The 26164-nt window shown below is 39.9% G+C and overlaps 1 protein-coding gene across 2 annotated transcripts; it reads right to left on the reverse strand.

The window, feature by feature from the left end:
- Window positions 1-1808: 1808 nt before the first annotated feature.
- On the reverse strand, window positions 1809-18278 carry LOC120528367 (zinc finger protein 260-like). 2 transcript variants are annotated; one of them, XM_039752518.1, is made up of 3 exons: window positions 18155-18278; window positions 14119-14656; window positions 1809-3276 (listed from the first exon to the last, which is right to left on the reverse strand). In XM_039752518.1, exons 2-3 carry the CDS (start codon window positions 14522-14524, stop codon window positions 2258-2260), a joined length of 1425 nt encoding a protein of 474 aa, XP_039608452.1. In that variant the 5' UTR covers window positions 14525-14656; window positions 18155-18278; the 3' UTR covers window positions 1809-2257. The 2 variants fall into 2 exon arrangements, with proteins under 2 accessions (XP_039608452.1, XP_039608451.1); XM_039752517.1 differs by having other exon boundaries at window positions 18146-18278.
- Window positions 18279-26164: the final 7886 nt, after the last annotated feature.

Genomic DNA, 26164 nt, shown 5'->3' on the forward strand with positions numbered 1-26164 from the left:
TTGTTCTTCTTGACCTCAATGCTGCATTTGACACTGTCTGTTATTCCACCTTACTAAAAAGGTTATCTGCACTAGGTATTTCTCACATTCCGTTAACTTGGTTTAAGTCATATCTTACAGACAGAACTCAATTCATTCAGCTGGACACATGTACCTCTACTCCCACTCCCATAGTATCTGGGGTTCCTCAAGGTTCTGTCCTTGGCCCCTTGCTTTTTATCATTTATCTGCTTCCTTTGGGTGTCATGTTTCGTAAATGGAAGATAAACTTTTGTTACGCAGATGATACCCAGTTATATATCTCAACTTCACCATCTGTATCGCTTCCACCATCCTCACTTACTGACTGCCTTGCTGAGATCAAGTCTTGGTTTTCTTCTAACTTCTTACAGTTGAACTCTAATAAAACTGAGGTGCTTCTTATGGGCACGAAATCTGCAATTGCGAAGGCATCAAAGATCTCAGTATTAATAGACAACACATCTGTTACCTGTACAGATCAGATAAAAAGCCTTGGTGTAATTCTGGATAGCACGTTGTCTTTTCAGTCTCACATTAGTCCTGTTACTCAAGCAGCTTACTTCCACCTGCGTAACATTAATCGCCTGCGTCCATCTTTGTCAAATCACTCTACTGCTTTTTTAGTCAACAGTTTCTTCACCTCCCGCCTGGACTATTGCAACTCACTTCTCTTTGGTCTGCCCCAAAAGTTACTACATAAACTTCAACTTGTTTAGAATTCGGCTGCTCGTATAATTAATAAAACACCCTATTCTGATCACATTACACCTGTTATTCAGCAGCTTCATTGGCTGCCAATAAAGTTTAGGGTCAACTATAAAATTTTAGTCCTTACATATAAGGCTATTCATAATCTTGCCCCTACATATCTCTCTCAGCTCCTACAAGTCACTAAACCCTCTCGCATGCTCAGATCCTCTTCTTCCATCAACTTAAATAATCCACCAGCACGTCTTGTCACGATGGGATACCGAGCATTTAGCAGATCGGCTCCCTCTTTATGGAACTCATTACCTGCTTATCTTAGGAATATGACTACCTTTCACCAATTTCAGGCTAATCTTAAAACTCATCTGTTCAAAATTGCTTGTTCACTGTAATTGTTGCTGGTGTTGTTTTATTTGGATTTTAATTTTTTTAATTATTGAATGTTTATTTTTTATCTGATTGTACAGTGACCTTGAGTTTTTTGAAAGATGCTTCAAATAAAATGTATTATTATTATTATTATTATTATTATTATTAGGAATTTGCCAGGCTAATACAGTGGAGCACTTTTAAAACACTGCTGAAAACACATTACATTAAAATGGTCTTCTCATAGCTTCATCTTAGTTTAATCCTGATGCTCTGTACAGTATATTCAATTATCATTATTATTCATGGTATTCATATTCAAAATCCGAACTAACCCATACTTTCTCTTCTGTTCTTTTTCCAGTTTTGCGGTGGTGACCTGTGCCACCACCACCTGATCAGAACACTGCGATGTCTCTCCATTGATGGATTAAAGGCCAGAAGTCCATATGACCGTCATCATCAAGTTCTTCCCCGAGAACCCTGAATACCATGAGGACTGATTGAGGTCATTGATGTTACGTAGAATGCCTAGAGGGAGCTGGGTGGTCTCATGGCCTGGAACCCCTGCAGATTTTATTTTTATCTCCAGCCATCTGGAGTGTTTTTTTTTTGTTTTTTCTGTCCTCCCTGGCCATCAGACCTTACTTTTTTCTATGTTAATTAGTGTTCCCTTATTCTATTTTTTATTTATTTTGTCTTTTTTCTCTTTCTTCATCATGTAAAGCACTTTGAGGTGCATTATTTGTATGAAAATGTGCTATATAAATAAATGTTGCTGTAATTTAAACAGGAGTCCTTTTTGCTCATTCAAAAGATTTTTCTTTATTTTTAATTTTTTTTTTTGCCCTAGGAGCCAATACAAAGATCATTTGTCATTTCTGGGACAGGCTTTACTCCATTATGAGTTTGTGTGCGTCTCCGAAACCTTTTTCTGGAAGAGTATCCTTTACCACTTTCAGAACAGGTGTACTGCTTCTCTCCGATGTGGATCCTGTTGTGGCACGTATTTTGACAGGAGAATCATTTGTCACATAAGATTTTTCTTCATTATGGATTTTGGCATGTGAATGGAGAATGTTCTGTCTTTCAAAACATTTGCCATATTCAGAACATACATACTGCTTTTTCTCCCCAGCGTCAGTTTGTGCATGCCTTTTTAAACTGCTAATGTTGAAAAACCTTTTCCACATTGAGAACAGCAATATGGCTTCTCTTCAGTATGAATTTGTGTGTGCCTTTGAGAACTGTGTTTGTCAGAAAACTGTTTGCCACATTCATGACAACAATGACGTTTTTCTCCTGTGTGGATTCTTCTGTGCACCTTTAGATCACTTATTTGTGAGAACGACTTACCACAATCTGGACAACAATGAGGTTTTTCTCCTGTGTGGATTCTTCTGTGCATCTTTAGATCACTTATTTGTGAGAATGAATTACCACATTCTGTACAACAATGACGTTTTTCTCCTGTGTGGATTCTCCTGTGCCTCTGAAGTTCACTTCTCCATAAGAACGACTTAGCACATTCTGAACAGCAATGAGGTTTTTCTCCTGTGTGGATTCTTCTGTGCATCTTAAGATCGCTTATTTGTGAGAATGAATTACCACATTCCGTACAACAATGAGGTTTTTCTACAATGTGGAGTTTTCTGTGCCTCTGAAGACTGCTTATACGTGAGAATGACTTACCACATTCTGAACAGCAATGAGGTTTTTCTCCTGTGTGGATTCTTCTGTGCCTCTTAAGACTGCTTATACGTGAGAATGACTTAGTACATTCTGGACAGCAATGAGGTTTTTCTCCTGTGTGGATTCTTCTGTGTCTTTGAAGAATGCTTCGTGTTAAGAACGACTTACCACATTCATGACAACAATATGGTTTTTCTCCAGTGTGAATCTTCATATGCTTATTAAGAAGACTTTTCTGTGTGAATTGTTTGCCACATTCCAAACATTTTTTTCCAGTATGAATTTGGATTTCTTTCTCCACTTGCTGTCGATCAGTTCTGATGGCTTCTGTCTGTGTTACTCCAGTAGCAGGGAAAGAACTGCACTGCAAAAAGGCTGCTGTCAGGTTCTCTGATCCTCTTGCGGATTTCTTTAAACCTTTAACATTGTATTGAAGAGAGTGCTGACCAAATGAAGGTGGAGAGAAGCTGCCATTCTTCTGTAAATCTGCAATAACACAAACATTTTAACTATAATTATAATTATTTTCCTGACATGTTAATCCAAGGTGACTTACAACATTTCAGACACAATTGGTTACATTTCTCTTGTTCTTCCAACTGGAGCATAGGCAGGTCATATTACTTGATTGTGGTCACATGGTGTCAATAGCTGAATTTGAACCTGCAACTTCAGGGTTTAAAGTCCAAATTCCTAAGCACTACCCATCTATTAAAATAAATGAAACAGTACAAGTAAAGTGGTGGCACACTGGTTGGAGTTACTTCATCACATTGAGGTGCCATTTATGGTCTGGCCACTCAATCTGTGGTATTTACATATTCTGGTGCTGTCATCTAACTTTTTCATAAGCTTTTTCTAAAGACACATCATATATAACCAGACTTTTCTATCAGTACTTACAGTAGTCTCCTGCTTAAGTACGCAACTTGAACATGCGAAGTTTGTGCATACTTAGCCGCCACTCCCAAATAGCTTGCATTTCGCTATGATGTCAAAGAAAGCAAACGGCAAGTGTCTCAATGAGTCTCAATGCTCCGAAATCATCTCAAAGCTAAGCAAAATTGGTATTGGAAGATCTTGAAGAGCTTTTGGAGTCAATGAAAATTGTTGAAATGGTGATGGATGATGATGATGACGACGTTGATCCTCAAGGCTTGAATGCCGGTTTAGAAAGTGGAGCTGTATTTCAGGGGTTTGCATCCCTTTACAAGTAGGTTCTCGACATCGAGGATCAGCTGCTCTGAAGTTCAAATTGAAGCTGGTGATACATTCAATGATCTTAAGAAATCATTTGAATCATTTCAGAGCAAGATCCGGGCTGTCTCCCTCAAAGCCAAACACAAGAAACTTCAAAACCTTTGCCAACTGACGATTAATGACATGCTTAACTAATAAATCTTGAACCCAGAATTTTAAGGAAAAATATGCATACTTAAGCGGGAGGCTACTGTACTTTCTATTATTCTTTGTTTCAGTGGAATTTTTATTATTCCTGTAATAAATACCATGCTTCTTTTAACTTTCTATGCTTGTCTTAATGTCTATAGAGTGATTGAAGTAATAAGTTAGATTTCTTTGAGCACCTGGTGCAGCCAGATATTTTCCATTACCTCTGTGCTGCGAGAGCTCCACTCAATAGTAGGGAACAGTATGTAAAGAAGGTATTCTTGGCTGATAAATGGCTTAAAGTCAAGAGTGCTGTTCTTTTGTATGTTTAGATGTATTCTTGTAGTAATATTTAGGTCTGAGATATCATTAAAACATCGTCTGTTGTTCATGCCGATAATAAGTAAGTCTCTTGAAGTGCTGAGCGACAGGCTGTGTTATTCTTAAAGCAGCTGTGTGGTTTAAAGCGCTAAAGGTTAATCAACATGTGTGTGTCATTCATGGGGCACTGTTGTGGTTAGAGTCTGTGTGTATGCATATAGCTATGCATGTGTGTGTTCATCTTAAAGTGCAACAGTAGACCAACCCAAAAACGAACTTGACGAGTATACTTACCCATGAGAAAACAGGTAAAGGGTAAGTAGAGGGAAATACTACAATAATACATTTTTGGCGCTGCGAGCAGAGTTGCTGGAGTAATCATGTGTTGCATTTTTGTGTGTTTGGTTAAATTTTTCAAAAACAGGGATGGATCATCCAAAGGTGGCGGATATGCTGTAATCACATGCTGGCATACAGCTGGCACATGTCAGTGTGCATCAACAGCATTTCTAAAGTTTTTTTAGGTGTACGGTAGAATCAGCTGTTAAAGCTGTATTTTCTCCACTAAAAACGGAGGCAGAAACCCCAACAGCAACGTTAATGGCAACTTTAAACATAGCAGCAGCGGCTGTAGAGAGTGTAGAATCGGAGGCTGTTGTGCTTTCTCTGTGGAGGGTGGAGTCAACCGCAGCAATCACGCTAGTCAAAGACGTAGATAAGCTGTCTCTACATAAAACGGAAACAAAGTCGGCTAAAATAGAAAACCTGCACTTGCCTGCTGATCAGACAGGATAAAGCAAATAGATAAGAAAGCAAGAAAGATGAGTAATACCTGGCCAAAATCTTGCGAGCAGCTAGCAGTACGTTTAGCGATGTATAAAGAAAATGCCATACAGTTTAAGCAACAACCACTCAGAGTTAAAGTACGTGCTTTAATTGCAGGATCTTTTGACCCTGAGAAACGGGTAATAAATGCAGGAGAACTTAGTTTGTTGCAGATCTCTGCACTCTCATATCTGCTTGCTGATAAGAGAGCCGGTTTTCTTAAAAGTAAAGGACGCACAGCTGTTACGCTGTACACGGGAGCGGAGTTTATAGCAGTGCAGATTGCTGATGGGACAGGAGGCAGTCACTCAAGTATGTTGCTAGTTGTGCAGACAAAACAGGCAGAGGCGTTTTATGGTGGCGGGGTGAGCGTCGTGGTGAGAGCAGCTAGCAGCAGCAGAGAACATGTCTTAGTTGGGGGCTATAGATATTTTCTGTGCTTTGTGGAAAGGTGTAAAGGGGCACGAGTGAAGGCCAGTGGTTGAAAAGCAGTAAAGAGGCCTGTAATGTGCTAAGTGAGTACAAAGTGGGGGGGTAAATGGAATGCTGGATGCCCTAAGGACTATAATCTTAGTCACTTAGAGGCAAGATGCTGCACTGCAGGGAGCTACACAACAGTATCTGTGACTGTGGAAGTGATGCTCCAGCATGGAAGGAGTTAACATTCCTCTGGTGGTCCTCCAAAGGCTTGTGCTCAGGGTGCACTATAACTTTTCCTACATTTGAAGGGGTGGCAAATGGCACCGAGTTCTGGGATTCCACCAGGCTAACTACAGCGGAGCTAACCACCACGCCACAAACCACCTCACACCTGGTGTGCCCTTAATGGTTACCATAGTTAGGAATTGGGGGAAGTGCATGTCTCAGAGGGAACCATGAAACCAGAAATATAACTTGAGGAATTGGACATTAAAGCTAAATTAATCAGAATCATTTCAGCTTCCAATTCTAAACTAGAATGTAAGATTTGCTGTTTTGTTAATGTTATTATTTAGTGAGTTAAAATGGTCCAATAATGTGTGCTACAAAAACAATAAGGTAAAGAAAGCTTGAAAAAAATAGAACAACTAAATTTAGAGAAGTTTTTGGGCCTTTTGACAAACTAGTAACCTACACTGTATAAAATGGAGTTCAGAACTGTAGAATTTATATGAAACCATGGAAATGTAATATAATGTACAATGCAGTAGGTCATAGTTAATTTTTAGTTTTTGAATGGAAAAGTAACCACATTAGGGAAGGACACTAAAAAATTGAAGGAGGCATTTAATATAAACACCAAGTAGGGTCAAGGAGGAAACAGGAGAGGGTGTCCGCCTGTTTGTGCATCTTCCAGTGGTGATCTGTTGGATGGGAAGACACTTGAGGCCCCATGCAGGATGTCCCAATGTATTCTAGCCATAATTGGTGGCAGACAGATCTCTCTAACGAAGGCCTCGTTTGAGGAATACATGTTCCTTCCTATGACCATTCATTTTGTAATCAGATGCAAAGACATTATAAAACATTTCTGTTGTTTGTATAGCAACTCTAATTGTAGCTTAAACAGATTGAATCGTGTTTAGGGGTCCAGGGGTGGAGTTAATAGTTAGGATTGTTTAAGTGAAACATAGAAATATGGAAATTACTAATTTGGAATTGAAACATCAGTTGAACATGAAATAGGTATTTAAGATTTAGGCAATCCAGCTTCCATCTTGTATACAGCATCTCTGTCACTTGAAGAAATAAAGACAAGAGCTGCAGAAATAACAGAACACGAGTTACAAGCATCAACTAGCTAAGGATTCAGAATGCTTATGGAATCATTATGAAAAGGCAATGGCAATGTTTGCAGTATATCTGATGGGATCCTACCATAAGAACTTCATCTGCTGATAGATTTCTCTTTTCTGCTAATTGTAGGAGCTGTAGTACTGTACTTCAAATGTCCTTTGACATTTGAAGAGTATGGGCAGTAGGAGGCGACTGGAAGGGCATGGGAAGCACTACCAACCTGGACGGCCAAGAGTTTGAAGGACTCACAGTTAGTCTTTAGTTTGTCTGACCAAAATTGGGGTGGAGTGTTATGGTGAATAAAATCTACAAATTATTCTCTATATTTTTATTATTATATTTTGCTCATTCCCAACAAGACGAATTCAGATGTAGGAGACTCTTCCCTTACACCTCACTTTTATAACAGCTGTTCACAGCAGAGTGCTAAATTGGTATCACAGCTTGGGAAAGGAAGACTGAGCTAATACCTCAGGCTATTGATAACTTTATGGATGGACACCTGGGACAACAATTTGGTTTACAGCCTGGAAAAAGGAACACATGAGGAAATATCAAACAATTTTATTATCTGGGAAAAGATGGATTAAAGAGTTTGATCAAAATTCATCCATCATATTGACAAGCCAGCCAATCAGATGCATGCAACAATCACGTGTTGTGAAACCACGGCATGAAACTTCATAATAAATATGCCCCATTTAAAAGCAACGTCAGAAGAAAAGAAATATGATGGCGATGGAAGAGCGATGTTAGAGAAGAAAAGAAAAAGAAAAAATGTATGACCAGTTTTCATCCAATCGCCAGTTAACAGCATTTAATGAACATCGATTGCTAAATCAAAACGCCTGGGACAATCCTTGTCATTTGTTACTTTTCAAAGATAGATCGATAGATAGATAGAAGACTGACTTTTCTATCAGTACTTATTTTCTATTATTCTTTGTTCCTGCGGTATTATTATTATTCCTGTAATAAATACCATGCTTCTTTTAACTTTCTATACTTTGTCTTAATGTTTATAGAGTGATTGAAGTAATAAGTTAGATTTCTTTGAGCACCAAGTGCAGCTGCAGCTTTGCAATTACGTCTGTGCTGGTTATAGCTGAGGGCCTTAATAGTAGGAACAGACAATAAGGAGCTGAAATGGTATGAAGAGGCTGCCATTTAATGTAGTAGAAAATAAACGGAAGAACATTATGTAGGATAATAAGTCTTGAAAAAAAAAAAAGGGGGGTGTCGCAGGGGGGTTTTTTACACAAAAGCCCTTTTGAAGGAAGATCAAAATTTTTGGGCCTTTTAATTGAAAGAGGCCGTGGGACTGTATCACCGTCATTGTCAAGCATTGGACAGAAGACAAGACAAGAACAACTGGACAATGAGAGACCAAAGCGAAGTGTTCTTTTCCATAAGCACATAACATGGGATTGACTGCATGCAGAGGGAAGCTGGTTTCTAAGGGCAAGACAGGACAGTTTAGGACACTTTTTTTTTTTTTTAGGGATTTTATAGGGCCCAAAGGGAGGATAATGATCAAGACAATCAAAAAGACTATGAGGGAATCACTTTGTCCAAAAGGCCTAGACAGATAGGTTATGCCTTATTTAGCATTTGTTTTAATTTTTGTAGCCTGTATATTGATGTATGGCTCACTATATTGAATTAAGTGACTTACAGCGATGGCCATTCTAGGGTGGGTTAAATATCAATATACTGTAATGTCTTGTGTTTTAATGGTAACTATGAAACAGGCTATTTCCCTCCACCTTTTTGAGGCCCATTAGTTGGGGGCTATAGATATTTTCTGTGCTTTGTGGAAAGGTGTAAAGGGGCACGAGTGAAGGCCAGTGGTTGAAAAGCAGTAAAGAGGCCTGTAATGTGCTAAGTGAGTACAAAGTGGGGGGGTAAATGGAATGCTGGATGCCCTAAGGACTATAATCTTAGTCACTTAGAGGCAAGATGCTGCACTGCAGGGAGCTACACAACAGTATCTGTGACTGTGGAAGTGATGCTCCAGCATGGAAGGAGTTAACATTCCTCTGGTGGTCCTCCAAAGGCTTGTGCTCAGGGTGCACTATAACTTTTCCTACATTTGAAGGGGTGGCAAATGGCACCGAGTTCTGGGATTCCACCAGGCTAACTACAGCGGAGCTAACCACCACGCCACAAACCACCTCACACCTGGTGTGCCCTTAATGGTTACCATAGTTAGGAATTGGGGGAAGTGCATGTCTCAGAGGGAACCATGAAACCAGAAATATAACTTGAGGAATTGGACATTAAAGCTAAATTAATCAGAATCATTTCAGCTTCCAATTCTAAACTAGAATGTAAGATTTGCTGTTTTGTTAATGTTATTATTTAGTGAGTTAAAATGGTCCAATAATGTGTGCTACAAAAACAATAAGGTAAAGAAAGCTTGAAAAAAATAGAACAACTAAATTTAGAGAAGTTTTGGGCCTTTTGACAAACTAGTAACCTACACTGTATAAAATGGAGTTCAGAACTGTAGAATTTATATGAAACCATGGAAATGTAATATAATGTACAATGCAGTAGGTCATAGTTAATTTTTAGTTTTTGAATGGAAAAGTAACCACATTAGGGAAGGACACTAAAAAATTGAAGGAGGCATTTAATATAAACACCAAGTAGGGTCAAGGAGGAAACAGGAGAGGGTGTCCGCCTGTTTGTGCATCTTCCAGTGGTGATCTGTTGGATGGGAAGACACTTGAGGCCCCATGCAGGATGTCCCAATGTATTCTAGCCATAATTGGTGGCAGACAGATCTCTCTAACGAAGGCCTCGTTTGAGGAATACATGTTCCTTCCTATGACCATTCATTTTGTAATCAGATGCAAAGACATTATAAAACATTTCTGTTGTTTGTATAGCAACTCTAATTGTAGCTTAAACAGATTGAATCGTGTTTAGGGGTCCAGGGGTGGAGTTAATAGTTAGGATTGTTTAAGTGAAACATAGAAATATGGAAATTACTAATTTGGAATTGAAACATCAGTTGAACATGAAATAGGTATTTAAGATTTAGGCAATCCAGCTTCCATCTTGTATACAGCATCTCTGTCACTTGAAGAAATAAAGACAAGAGCTGCAGAAATAACAGAACACGAGTTACAAGCATCAACTAGCTAAGGATTCAGAATGCTTATGGAATCATTATGAAAAGGCAATGGCAATGTTTGCAGTATATCTGATGGGATCCTACCATAAGAACTTCATCTGCTGATAGATTTCTCTTTTTCTGCTAATTGTAGGAGCTGTAAAGTACTGTACTTCAAATGTCCTTTGACATTTGAAGAGTACTTGGGCAGTAGGAGGCGACTGGAAGGGCATGGGAACGCACTACCAACCTGGACGGCCAAGAGTTTGAAGGACTCACAGTTAGTCTTTAGTTTGTCTGACCAAAATTGGGGTGGAGTGTTATGGTGAATAAAATCTACAAATTATTCTCTATATTTTTATTATTATATTTTGCTCATTCCCAACAAGACGAATTCAGATGTAGGAGACTCTTCCCTTACACCTCACTTTTATAACAGCTGTTCACAGCAGAGTGCTAAATTGGTATCACAGCTTGGGAAAGGAAGACTGAGCTAATACCTCAGGCTATTGATAACTTTATGGATGGACACCTGGGACAACAATTTGGTTTACAGCCTGGAAAAAGGAACACATGAGGAAATATCAAACAATTTTATTATCTGGGAAAAGATGGATTAAAGAGTTTGATCAAAATTCATCCATCATATTGACAAGCCAGCCAATCAGATGCATGCAACAATCACGTGTTGTGAAACCACGGCATGAAACTTCATAATAAATATGCCCCATTTAAAAGCAACGTCAGAAGAAAAGAAATATCGACGATGGAAGAGCGATGTTAGAGAAGAAAAAGAAAAAGAAAAAAAAATGTATGACCAGTTTTCATCCAATCGTCAGTTAACAGCATTTAATGAACATCGATTGCTAAATCAAACGCCGCCCTGGGACAATCCTTGTCATTTGTTACTTTTTCAAAGATAGATCGATAGATAGATAGAAGACTGACTTTTCTATCAGTACTTATTTTCTATTATTCTTTGTTCCTGCGGTATTATTATTATTCCTGTAATAAATACCATGCTTCTTTTAACTTTCTATACTTTGTCTTAATGTTTATAGAGTGATTGAAGTAATAAGTTAGATTTCTTTGAGCACCAAGTGCAGCTGCAGCTTTGCAATTACGTCTGTGCTGTGAGGTTTATTAAGGCTGAGAGGGAGAGCTCCACTTAATAGTAGAGAACAGGACAAAGTAAGGCATTCTTGGCTGATAAATGGTCTATAGTCAAGAGTGCTGAACCTTTGTATGTTTAAATGTATTCTTGTAGACCAAAAGTAATATTTAGGTCCGGGATATGATTTAAACATTTTATGCTGTTTATGCCGATAATAAGTAAGCCTCTTGAAGTGCTGAAAGAGAGACAGGCTGTGTTATTCCAAAAGCACTTGTGTGGTTTAAAGTGCTAGAAGTTGATCAGCATGTGTGTGTCATTCTGTTGTGGTTTAGGGTTTGTTTGTCTGCGTATAGCTAAAGGGTAAACAGGTAAAGGGTAAGTAGAGGGAAATATTACAATAATACAGCCCATTTATTTGTTTGTTGGGTACAATGATATGAGCCTAGATTTTAGACCTAAATAAAACAATACTAACTATGTATAATAAGCATTGAATGTGAATAGTCACTACACAGTTACGAATTCTGTAACAGATATTATTATCATAATGATTTTTAATCCCAAAATTAAACAATGGTACAAGGACACATATTTCACAGATGATTGCAAATCTGAAACACAAACTGCTCAGTGCCGGTGTCTCAACCACACAGACACACACAGTGACAGAAGACAGCCAAGAGATCCAAAGAAACTCCCAGCCAACAGAAGTGCAGAATGCATGAAGAAATTGTCAATAAAGATGAAAACAATATTTGAGTCAGCAACATCAGAGGTGAATCTTTATCTCCATGAACCTTATACAACAAGAGATGCTGGGCCACTGGCTTTATGGAGGACCTATAAAAGTCGCCCTACCTGTGTCCTCCTTATATGAGTGGGGACAGCGAGGGTCTATTCAGTACGGCAGCACACGTCGTGGATGACAGGAGGACCAGACTGTCCTCAGAACATGCAGAGATGCTTATATTCTTAGATAAGAACCTGAAGCGTTCACCAAGACTTTCTTGTCTTCTTTTTGTTGTAGTAGATAGCTACAAATATCTAATTGAACATTTTTTTTATTAGAAATGTGGAGTATGATTAAGACAGGCCTTTTGTTTTGTTTAGCTTGTTTTTGTTCCATTATGTGTGCATTACGGGTAAATGTTCTTTGTGTATTCTGTAAGCAGTAGCACTTTATTATGGAATGTGAAGTTTATGAATGGTTAAAAATACATTTATTAATCTGAGAAAAAAACAATATTATTATTATTGATATCAGCAGATCCTAAATGGAATGGAATGGGTGATCAATATCACCACTAAAGACTCTAATCACTGCCTTCCTACCCAATAATATGTCTGAATTTGGGTTTTCTCTTCTTAACTGTAATGTATGTGATGATATTTACATCCTCTAGAACAGGGGTCCTCAATCACGGTCCTGGAGAGCCGCAGTGGCTGCAGGTTTTTGCTCCAACCCAGTTGCTTAATAAAAAGCACTTATTGCTAAAGTAACATTTCTGCTTTACTTTAGTGATTTTGAGCCCTTATTGCTTAATTTTGTCTTAAACAGCTATTTTAATTGCTCCTTATTATCAATAACATGCAAATGACAAGAGAGAGCAGCATTTCTCCATTTAGCTTATTTACATTTACACCTGTGTGTATTTATCGGCACTATTGGGTTTAATTAAATACTTGGAAGAAAAATGAAGAGAAAAAAGTAAAGGACTGAGAATTACACGTCCATTTTAGCCTTCAAATCATTTGCATGATAGAAAGGGAAAGAAAATCTAGGATATGAGAATGACCTGACATAGCAGAGTTAATTTAATTTCATAGCTTGTTAGTGCTTTATTGGCAAGAATTGCTTTCTAATTAAGCAACCAGGTCAGAACAAAAACCTGCAGCCACTGTGGCTCTCCAGGACTGGGATTGAGGACCCCTGCTCTAGAAAATAATCTGGCCTAAAAATAAACATACAAATATATCCACCTGTGTTAGTGGGGCACAGTATTTAGCACAGCTGCTTTATTGTTCAGGTGTCTGGGGGTCAAATCCTGCCCACAGTTGTTCTACACAGGGGCTCTGAATAGCATTTCTGGTTATTCTGGTTCTTCTCCTCATTCCCACAAACAGGCAGATGAAGTGGAGTGGTGACTCTAAAATTGACCCGATGGGACTGTGGGAGACGGAAGGGCCTAAGATCATCTCCAAGTGAAGATTTCAGACCACTGCCAACTTGTCTAGGCTATGCTACCCCAGCAAGTTCAGGCTGACAGCGGAACACAAGATGCTGAAAGAAGACCCCGAGGCCCCCCTGAATGTCATCATGGCTCGTAGAGGTAGCTCTTGTCACTGTTAACATCAAAGTGCACGGGATTACCATTAGAAAGATGAGGAAAATATTAAGTGTGCACTGGCTTGAGCAAATTCACTCTGATTTAGTGCACAGGAGTGAGGATTTTATTCTTATTTATTTTTGGGGACATTTCCACCTTAACTGTCACACAATTTAAGAAATATAAATGTCTTTAACAAAATATGACTTTTGATATTTTCATTGAACTTCATGATGCTCAACACTTTAGATTTTTCCTTATTCACCCAAGTTTTTCCAATTTATCATTTATTAGGTAACCTATTGTTTGTTATCAAGGGCCTGAGCAGGTGGTCTTTATCCAAGTTCAATTAACTGTGTTTTCCACTCTCATTTTAATCCTCTAAAAATATCAAAGCATCCACCGTTAGAACTTATAAACGCTCGCATTCTTTTATATTTAATCACATTACTCACTTATTTCAACACTCCCAGGTGACTCTTCTCCTTCACTCCCATTTCCCTCTGTGATTTTCTCTTCAGACTCTGATTTCAGCTCTGCAAAATTCTCCTGCGTAGCCAGTCGTCCTGTATTAGTGGACCAGGGCTGTAAACTGGATGGAGATTCTTCACAGGCCTCTTGCTTGAAAATATCCTCAGTTTCATGCTTTTGAAGTTTAAGACCACAGGAGAAATCATTCAGATCCTCAGCTTTAATGGCAGTAGTCACCCCCTTGCACTCCTCCTCCTCTTTAAAAACTGAAATTCTTTCTTCATGATCCTCCAGCTTCACACACACATCCTCCCGTGAGAGCCACTCACAGTCCTCTTCTTTAATGTCCACCGTTCTTTCATTCACGCCATCTTCTTTAGCAGAGGCCATGCTCTGTGGGAAACTCTTCTCTCTCTCTTTAAGTGTCTGTCCTTCTCTTCTCAGATTCACTTCTCACATGAACAGAAAGGAGCTGGAGGCCATTAGACACCTCAGTGTATGGCCATGTGAAATGGGAAAGCCCTGTGAACATAAAAGTGTAGAATTAACTTCATAAAGTCATTAAAAATAATGAGCACACTTCATGGTCACAGTGCCCTCCATGAGGTTTGGTTCAAAGACACATTTCTCTTGATTTCTTCCTCTGCCTCACAGTTTAAAATTCCAAATCAAACAATTCAGATGTGATCAAAGTGCATTGCAGACCCTCATTGAAGGGGATTTGCATGCATTTCAGTGCCACCATGTAGATATGACAACACTTTATCTACACGGCACCATCATGTTTGGAAACAGCAATGGCAGGTCTATTAAAGTCATCATATTTAGGGCTTTGTTGGCAATAGACTAACATGAGCATCCAAGAGGAGTACAAGGTCTTCACCTCATTGACACATTTGTATGCTTTAGTGCAGGAAGTGTTGCAAAGACAAAGAGACCATCAGAAATTTTGAAACAATTAATTCATTCGTTCTCAGATAAGAGTACATGGAGCTCCTCCGAAACAACTTGGTGATAATGGTGGGGAATCAGAGAGATTGCAGAGAATTTTAAAATTGAAACAAAGACCACCGCTGCATACAGTCCCTGGGATAATGGACTACCTGAGAGACACAATCAGACACTCACAGAAATTATACAGACCGAATACGGAGTGCACTCCAGAGACAGGTTAATTCTGAAAATGATAAATCTGAGACAAAGTGGACGACAAAAGAGTGGACTGTGCAGAATGGAAGGGACCTGCAGATGTCACTGGACAGGATGGAGTTGTGAAATGTGTCACAGAGATGGTGGCATACAGATAAAGTATTAGATTGGGCTGGCAAAGCAGAAATTGGTATAATAATTTAGAGTTTACTGATCCTGACAGCACTGCTGACACAGAAAGGTCTGTCAATACATCAAGTGTGGATAATCTGCAAGTTGAACCAGAAACTAATGAACTGCAACTATGGGACTTGTGTGTGGAAATCACGGAGATATCAGCTGAGTCAGCAAAGCAGGAAGAGATAAGCAGGTGGGAAAGAAATGGAGCACTGAGGAGGTGGAAAACCAAAAGATGGGCATGCCCTATAAAAAGAGACTTCAGCAGGAATCGTACCTAAAGCACACCTAGTGGCACGAGGGTCTGAGGGGAAAAATAGGAGTGGGCTCTACAGGGATTCACCAACATGGGCATCAGAATCTGCTCACCAAGGTCCCTGAGGCCACTGTAAACAATGAGGACAGACAGTTTAGCTCTAGCCTATAATAGTGAAGTCACAGCTCTGCAGATTTCAGATTTTTTATGGCTTCATATGGTTACATGCAAACAGACCTGATGGGCTCACCACTACCCTGGCTTGAGTCCTGATCTTCATTTTAATTTATTCACATCTGAAGACGACCATGGAGCATCTACTGCTTCACCACCTGAGGCCACAGGTCCACCACGCCCTTGACCCTCTGCAGTTTGCATACCAGGAGAAGGTGGGAGCGGAGGATGCCATCATCTATATGCTACACCGAACCCTCTCCCACTTGGACAGAGGCAGTGGTGCTATAAGAATTATGTTTTTGGACTTCTCTAGCGCCTTCAACACCATCTAACCTCTGCTCCTTAGAGACAAGCTCACTGAGATGGGAGTAGACTCACACCTGGTGGCATGGATCGTGGACTGTCTTACAGACAGACCTCAATATGTGCGTCTTGGGAACTGCAGGTCTGACATTGTGTTCAGCAATACAGGGGCGCCGCAGGGGACTGACTGTACTTTCTCCGGTCCTGTTCAATCTATATACATCAGACTTCCAATATGACTCGGAGTCCTGCCACGTGCAAAGGTTCGCTGATGACACTACTATTGTGAGCTGCATCAGGAGTGGGCAGGAGGAGGAGTACAGGAAGCTAATCAAAGACTTTGTTAAATGGTGCGACTCAAACCACTTACATCTTAAAACCAGCAAAACCAAGGAGCTGGTGGTGGATTTTAGGAGGCCCAGGCCCCTCATGGACCCTGTGATCATCAGAGGAGACTGTGTGCAGAGGGTGCAGACCTATAAATATCTCGGAGTGCAGCTGGATGACAAATTGGACTGGACTGCCAATACTGATGCTCTATGTAAGAAAGGTCAGAGCCGACTATACTTTCTGAGAAGGTTGGCATCCTTCAACATCTGCAATAAGATGCTGCAGATGTTCTACCAGACGGTTGTGGCGAGTGCCCTCTTCTACGCGGTGGTGTGCTGGGGAGGCAGTGTAAAGATGAAAGACGCCTCACGCCTGGACAAACTTGTTAAGAAGGCAGGCTCTATTGTAGGAGTAAAGTTGGACAGTTTAACATCTGTGGCAGAGCGACGTGCACTAAGCAAACTCTTGTCAATCATGGAGAATCCACAGCATCCACTTAACAGTGTCATCTCCAGACAGAGGAGCAGCTTCAGTGACAGACTGAAGAGATCGGTCCTCCCTCACACTATGCGACTCTTTAATTCCACCCAGGGGAGTAAATGCTAACATTACTCAAAGTTATTGTCTGCTTTATTTATTTATTTTTTCATTTTTATTACTATTTAATTTAATATTGTTTTTTTTTGTATCAGTATACTGCTGCTGGATTATGTGAATTTCCCCTTGGAATTAATAAAGTATCTAACACGGCCATCTCTAGTAAGCAAAAGTATACAGAAATTTCGAAAGTAGCTGCAAAGGACAAATTATTAAATAAAACAATACAATTAAAAATAGCACAAACAAAAACTGTCAGGCCAGCTCTAGATTTTACTGTATCCCATCAGCAGCACTAGCTTGTGTAATGTTTGTATTTTTTATTTCACATTAAACAAATCAAAGTCTCCCCGTTACCGTAAAACCGCACAAGCATCTTTCCGGATAAGAAAATACAAAATAAAATAATTTCAATTATTTTACTAGGTCTCAGTATGAGACAAACTGGTGGAAATAAAACCTGAACGCGGCCTGTAAAATTATATCGTTCGACGTCACTTTAACAAAGTTTGCTGATGACGGCTTTAGAAGAAAGAGGAAAAAACACAAAGAACACGCGGAGCTCGAGAAAAAAATTAGAAATGAATGACGGGGCCGTGCGGGAGCGAGCGGCTGAACAAGCGCGTGCCCGACAGACACCACAGTTCGGAGCATGCGCGAAATCAAAAGGAGAAGCGGCGCGGAAAACTACACGAGCGTGAAAAGAGCAGAAGCGATCCCGACATAACGCGCCTCCGCCAAATCAGATGTAGCATTACATTTCACGGGACACCAACCGGAAAATAAATTAACGTAGCACCAGCTAAAAAGTGCGCGACCTCCGTCATCCACAGTAAACTCCTGAAGGTGAGATTTTTGCTGTGCCGCCTTCTCCTCCACGTAGCGCTAAATCCATAAAATTTAAAAGGGAACCACGCGACCCAAGGCACCTCCTCAAATTTAAAGCCACTCAGCATACAATGGTCTTCCTCACTGCTGGCATTCCCACCCGTATGCGATCCCGACGTTAGACTTTGTCTCACCTTCCGCACCTTTGCTTGATCATGTGGCCATAAAGTAGTCAGAGCGCGAGGGTCTCATAATATCAAACTAGTGATAGGCTGCTCGATACTGACATGTCGAGCTTTCCAAGCGTCGTTCTGAGGCTTGTTTGAATTGCGCCCGTCACGTGATTTTGAAGCACGCTAGCGTCATGACGTCTTTGACATCCGCGCCATAGACATAGAATCACTAGACTCCGCATGACCAGCAGCATCGTACGTCAACGTCGCCGCCATATTGCGAGTGGCACTGCTGTGGCGTAAAGTAATGAATTTGTGCTGCTTGGGATTGTACAAACCGCTGTACGCTACAAACCATATCCAGGGGGAATACATTTCATAGGTAAGACTGAACGATTGTTTTGGTTATATTTGGCCATTAGAAAATCCCGTTTTATAATCTTAGCACTCAAGATCACCGTACAATAAAATTAAACATTAGTAAAATTAAAACAAGAGAATGATAAATCAAAAAGCAATAATTAGCAAACAAACAAAGATAACTGGCAGTAACAGTGCAAAATTCACAATTGGTATGTCAGTTTGAAAAGATAAGTTTTGTTGGCAGTTTTAAAATGTGTTATTGAATCGAGCTGACGTATATAAAAGGGAAGAGAATTCTCAAGTTGAGGAGCACAATGAGAGACGCTCGAGCTCCCATAGCACAACGTGGGGTACAGAAAGTCGAGCTGCAGACAAGGATCTGAGTGAGCGAGAGGAGTGCAAATCTGGAGGAGATCAGTGAGGTTGTGGAGAGCTTTGAACGTTCAGAGTGGTATTTAGTATTGAATTCTATAGTTAACAGTGAAGTTAAGAGAGAATCGGTGTGATATGTTCAGTGGATTTAGAACAGCAGGTTATTATCCTGGCAGCAGAATTTTGAAGAAGTTGTAAGCGATGGATACGTTTTTATGGGGTGCCAGATGGAATAGCATTACAGTAATCTATACGTCAGGTGACTCAGACATTAACCAATACTTTAGTACTGTGTTGCATAAGAACAGGATGAAGTCTAGAAATGTTTCGGAGATGGAAGAAGGCAGTCTGAGAAATGTTACTTATATGGGAGGAATTATTATTATTATTATTATTATTATTTATTATTAAAATTATTATTATTTTTTATGAATTGCCATTATTAGTGTATAAATGGATATAAATAATTGATTGTAAACGATTCACCAAAATCTGTTGTATGTAAACGATATTGTTTTAAATGTTATGGTTTTTTCATCAGAAAACCAGTTTTCCATGTCTACCTGTATTAGTTTAAATGGCACTTTTGCCACTCGCAATATGGTGTACGAGCTGACGTATCAAGCTGTGTCGACTGGGCAACACAGTGAATGCGGCGTCTATCTATATACTGTATGTATATGATCTGCGCAGTAAGCAGCCGATTTGCTCAGCCCCTGCTGAACAACTTTGGCTCAAAGTGTAAAAGTGGTTGGCCCTGCTGCATCTGTAAGGTGTGCTGACATGAGTTTAAATCCTAGTTGGGTCTCGCGTATGGTCTCTGCCCAAAGTAAAAAAAAAGAGATATTTAGTACTTGTCTGTAAGTTAACAAATACGTTTAGTAGACATTATGAACAATTCACATGGATCACTTAGTTCCTTGTTGTGTAGTTATGTCCACCTAGAATCTGTAACAAATTAATAGGCATTTATTTGCATAAGACAGCACATATTAGATCGATAGATAGATACTTTATTAATCCCAAGGGGAAATTCACATAATCCAGCATCTATTCTACTAAATTTTGATTATATCAGATAGGCTAAGAAACACTTCACCAAAGCCGACCCGTTAATGTTGACTCATTAAATGTTTTTAGGGATTTCCAGATCTGTAGCTGATTTGTATTATTGTGAGTAGTGAGTAAAAGCGAGCTCTGCATAACTAATCACAACTGTCTTTAAAACAGAATCAGAGCAATCGACAGCGTCTTCTGCAATTTAGGGAAACCCTCAGAATTTCTACTTTAATGAGACGAAAATGTTGAAAAGAAACTTTGCAAATTCATCCAGAGATGAACATAAAGATCACTCAAGTACTGACAAGAAGGAGCAGCTGGATAAGCACATCTGGAGCCAAACATTCTAAAAACATCCGACTTTTTCAGCAACATAATTTCCTGAATGCATATTTTCAAAGAGGGGTAAATAAGTAGTCTTCCGAAGTGCAGCACAACAGAGTAAATCATTGATGAAAATTAAATTCTTGAAATACAAAGCTTTTGTCGTTTCTGTTTTCTTAAACCATCTTCAGTCCCACAATCCCCCGCAGTCACTGACACGTTTAATGTTCCCTGCTCCTCACCTGTCGTGTTACCCAAAGCATCAACACTGAGTTTCATTCAAGGCTTTACCGCCCGTCCTGTCATTCACATAAAATAAGACACACATTTATACTACATACGTGTTCAATAATAATAATAATAATAATAATGAGAAAAAGCTCAAGATAGTAAAATTGATGAGAAGAACCCTCATGGCATCAGGGTGAGGAGGTGCCTTGTCTCCTGTTACGTGCACTCGTCTCCCTCACCTCACTTACACTGGCACGTGTTACACTGGGGGGCAAATGCAATGGAGAATACCGACAATGTACACCTTCAGAAGTGGAATAAATCGACTGTACACTGAAGCATTCCATTGTCAAATGTAAAAATACAAAGGAGAACATTTCAGATAAACGATGAATTTTGTTAATTATAAACAATGCAACATAACTATTATATGTATTGTTACTCTTTCATTTATTCTCACCAAACAAACATATTTACATGGGAAATGAATATGGGTAATATGTGTTGTCGCAGTAGGGGGCAGTAGTGCTCCCTTGAACCCTCAGGTACCACGCCAAACACCTGGTAAAAGTGCCACAATAATTCTTTTTATTATAATAATTACGTGCACTAAGCACCCTCCACTCCACACTATTCATAAATCAATACACAATAATAAATCAATAATCACAATCCTCCACTCCCAGACGCGTTGCCCTCCTACCTCCCAGCTCAGCTCACCGTCTGGGAGTTCCCTCAGTCCTTTTATATTCCCTGACCCGGAAGTATTCCCAGTCCCCAGTCCATGTGATCTTGTATCACTTCCGGGTCAGGTAAAAAGTACTTTTCTTCATCCCGGAAGTCCGTCACTCTTCCTATGACGAACTTCCGGGTCATAGTGTACAAATAAGTCTTTGGTCCTCCCTACAGCTCCCTCTTGCGGCCCCTGTGGTATACAGCAGGGCTGAGAATAAAAACTACATAGTCCATGACTCCCTGCTGGTCTTAGGGGCACCTCCATACTGCAGGGAGGGCTCCATCTGGCGGCTTGGGGGACTTGGCCGGGATAAACTGCCGGGCACAGTCCACAGTGTACAATAATTCTGATTAAAATACACTGTCAAAAAATATTAATGAACAAACTGAGACATATTGGCCATTTATCAAAAAGCGTATGCTCTCTCATTTAGGACACAATGCATTGTTAACGTCACGCACTCTCTACTGACGCGATGTCACGAAAACAAAGGAACAGCGCAGTCCATGCATACTCACATCCTCCTTGATTTCTGACCTCAATATCATCTAAATAAAGTCATTTTAAGAAGATGAGAAGTCTGCTATAGTCAGTTCAATAAACACTCCGTTTAAAATGTTTGCATATACAGAATATAAAACGAATCTCAATGAAGCGGGACTCGCGAGTAGTAACGAATAACACTGAGAAATTGTAATTCATGATAACGGGAACAAGTACAATACAATACAATTTATTTTTGTATGGCCCAAAATCACACAAGAAGTGCTGCAATGGGCTTTAACAGGCCCTGCATCTTGACAGCCCCCCAGCCTTGACTCTCTAAGAAGACAAGAAAAAATTCCCAAAAAATCCCTTGAAGGGAAAAAAATGAAAGCAACCCTGGGAAAGGCAGTTCAAAGAGAGACCCCTTTCCAGGTTGGTTGGGCGTGCAGTGGGTGTCAAAAAGAAGGGGGTCAATATAATGCAATTCCAGTCTGGGAAGGCAGTGATGGCACAACATCCACCGTGTTCATAAATAATACCATCAGCCATCTGTTTGTTTTTCTTCTGCATGTGAACGTTTTGTCCAGATGATCCAGATTATCCAAACCACTTTTGGTTGCATTATAGTGTAGTATGTTCTCTGATTTTTGCTTTTCACCTTCACCCTTGATGTCAGGGTGCATGGAGGACAGCACCAGTACCGCTTTTCCTTTTGCTGGAACACATGACACAAAGGGTAATTGACCCAAAACAGCAAGAATGTCAACTGCTGACGTCCCTGTCCCTGTTAGGCTTCGTCTCCTCTGAGATATGTGGCTTGTTTTTTCCATTTCCATTTTCCATTAAGGCTTCAGCTAAGGGAATGGAAATAAAAAGAACTGGCAGCTGTGACATTTCTGCCACTTGTGTGCCAAGATCACCCAAGTTGTTTCACTACACGGCCCCTTGATTTACGTCTCATTCCCTCCCAGGCTGTGTGTCGAGGTATATTTCAACCTAGAGGGGGTTGCTGCTCACTCCATCACAATTCCACCCGATTTGTATTCCATATTTGTCAATCTTGGATGAGACGAATTGTCTGAAACTGCACTTGCTTCTCAAACCAACAAGCTGCTCCTCCACACGTCTGTCTATGCCTGGAATGAAGTGCCTTTACTCACTGCAGCCTCCAAATGGATTACAGTTTCTTTATTTCCTCACTCACACCCTGTCTTCATCATATTTTACATTATTATCTGTTATAATAGAACATGAACTTTACATGTTATAATTATACTGCGGTTGGCTGGTGCCCTGCCCGGAGTTTGTTTCCTGCCTTGCGCCCTGTGTTGGCTGGGCTTGGCTCCAGTAGACCCCCGTGACCCTGTAGTTAAGATATAGCGGGATGGATAATGGATGGATGGATGGATGGATGTTATAATTATATAACATTTCATGATGACGCTGTGCATCGTATTTCATACTCTGAACTTATCTCACCTCAGAACAGCAGTCTCTCAAGTTGTGAACAGAGGAGCTGTGGAAATCTTGAGCTGCTGCTGTGTCCGTCTGCTTCTAAATGACTAACAGAGTGTCCCTACACCGATGACAATGCGTGACACTCGAACTGAGGACCCTTCACAAACAGTGGCTGAGGTAATTGTTACATTTCTTAAAACTTCTTAAGCGGGATTGGGGGCTTTTGACTAGGGGCTTTTGGGTGCTTTTGACATTTTGATCTTTAAAAAGCAATAATCAAATCAGTAATAGAAAATAATGATGTGACATAATTAGGAACAAACTGCTTGACAAAATCATAAAAAATAGGAATGATAAAAAAGCAACTGTGAGGTATGACAAAATATATACATCTGGGGTCCCCAAAGACCCCAGTCAGTAGGATTAGGGTTAAGCATGTTGGACAGTAGTTTATGTTATGATTATCTACAATACAAATTCAGTACGACACCAGGGTCTCCAACCATTCAAATATGAAGCTTATTATGTTTTACAGTGAAACTCTTTACATACACAATATAATTAGGAGTGTGTGCACCCTGGCCTGCTCGATTTGCTCGCTGTCGGTCCATAAGAGGAGGATCAACGATGCGACCCTCTGGGGTCTTCACTGAGAGACAGTTACAATACCACTGAGCCACCTAATGGGGTAATTAACGAGCTCCGCAGAACTGAACTACTACTACTGTTCTTAGCGCAGTGGATGGAGCCAATATATGTTGTTTGACATATGCACGGTAAACTGGTTTAATTGAAACGAGAGTATCATTGTTATATTCTCCTAATGAAGACGAATTAAATATGTATACTATATGACATACGGTTTAAAGGAAAATTAAGCATTTCATAAAATACATTTTAAATGATTGTGCCCGATAATACTTAGTGACAAGAAACAAAACTATAAATTATGCATCACACAGATACCGACTTGTAGAATACATAATACTGCAGAGAAGAGCTTTAGTAATACAAGTGACGACACCTCTCTCACTATAATACTCTCTTCTGATTAATATCCCTTCCTCGCTTCGTGCAAAGTTTACATGCAACGCTTGTTTTTCTTCAGAACCGTATGTCATATAGTATACATCTCTCTCTCTCGATATATATATATATATATATATATATATATATATATATATATATATATATATATATATATATATATATATATATATATATATATATAAATATACTATATATATATATATATATATATACACTGCTCACAAAAATTAAAGGAACACTTTAAAGAAACACATTAGATACATCAGATCTCAATATGAAGTTGGATATCTATACAAATAACGACAGGGCAATGTCTTAGGAACAAAAGGATGCCAAGTCTTTTAATGGAAATAAAAGTTTTCTGCCTACAGAGGGCTCAATTGTGTAGACACCCTAAAATCAGAGTGAAATGAAGATGTGGCAGGCTAGTCCATTTTTCAAAAACTTAATTTCTGCTACTCAAAATGCTTTTCAGTATCTTGTGTGGCCCCCACGAGCTTGTATGCATGCTTGACAACGTCGGGGCATGCTCCTAATGAGACGACAGATGGTGTCTTGTGGCATTTCCTCCCAGATCTGTATGAGGGCATCCCTGAGCTGTTGTACAGTCTGAGGAGCAACCTGGTGGCGCCTAATGGACCGAAACATAATGTCCCACAGATGTTCTATTGGGTTTAAGTCAGGGGATCGTGAAGGCCATTCAATTGTTTCAATTCCTTCATCCTCCAGGTACTGCCTGCATACTCTTGCCACATGAGGCCGGGCATTGTCGTGCATTAGGAGGAAACCAGGACCTACTGCACCAGCGTAGGGTCTGACAATGGGTCCAAGGATTTCATCCTGATACCTAATGGCAGTCAAGATGCCTAGCCTGTAGAGGTCTGTGAGTCGCTCCATGGATATGCCTCCAAGATCATCACTGACCCACCACCAAACCAGTCATGCTAAACGATGTTACAGGCAGCATAATATTCTCCACGGCTTCTCCTGACCCTTTCATGTCTTTCACATATACTCAGGGTGAACCTGCTCTCATCTGTGAAAAGCACAGGACGCCAGTGGTGGACCTGCCAATTCTGGTATTCTATGGCAAATGCCAATTGAGCTCCCCGGTGCTGTGCAGTGAGCACAGGGGCAGTAGATATTTGGGCCCTCAGGCAACCCTCATGAAGTCTGTTTCTGATTGTTTGGTCAGAGACATTCACACCAGTGGCCTGCTGGAGGTCATTTTGTAGGGCTCTGGCAGTGCTCATCCTGTTCCTCCTTGCCCAAAGGAGCAGATACTGGTCCTGCTGATGGGTTATGGACCTTCTATGGCCCTCTCCAGCTCTCCTAGAGTAACTGCTTGTCTCCTAGAATCTCCTCCATGCCCTTGAGACTGTGCAGGGAGACACAGCAAACCTTCTGGCAATGACACGTATTGATGTGCCATCCTGGAGAAGTTGGACTACCTGTGCAACCTCTGTAGGGTCCAGGTATCGCCACGTGCTACCAGTAGTGACACTGACTGTAGCCAAATGCAAACCTAGTGAAGAAACAGTCAGAAAAGATGAGGAGGGAAAAATGTCACTGGCCTCCACCTGTTAAACCATACCTGTTTTGGGGTCATCTCATTGTTGCCCCTCTAGTGCATCTGTTGTTAATTTCATTAACACCACAGCAGCTGAAACTGATTAACAACCCCTCTGCTACTTAACTGACCAGATTAATATCCCATAAGTTTCATTGACTTTATGCTATACTCTGATTAAAAGTGTTCCTTTAATTCTTTTGAGCAGTATATATATATATATATATATATATATATATATATATATATATATATATATATATATATATATATATATATATATATATATATATATATATATATTTCGTTAGGAGAATACATTGATACTCTCACATCAGTGCCACCAATTTAACATACATACATAAATATATAAAAACATACATTATATACA

The sequence above is a fragment of the Polypterus senegalus genome, chromosome 4, assembly GCF_016835505.1.
Source record: "Polypterus senegalus isolate Bchr_013 chromosome 4, ASM1683550v1, whole genome shotgun sequence".
Taxonomy (NCBI): domain Eukaryota; kingdom Metazoa; phylum Chordata; class Cladistia; order Polypteriformes; family Polypteridae; genus Polypterus; species Polypterus senegalus.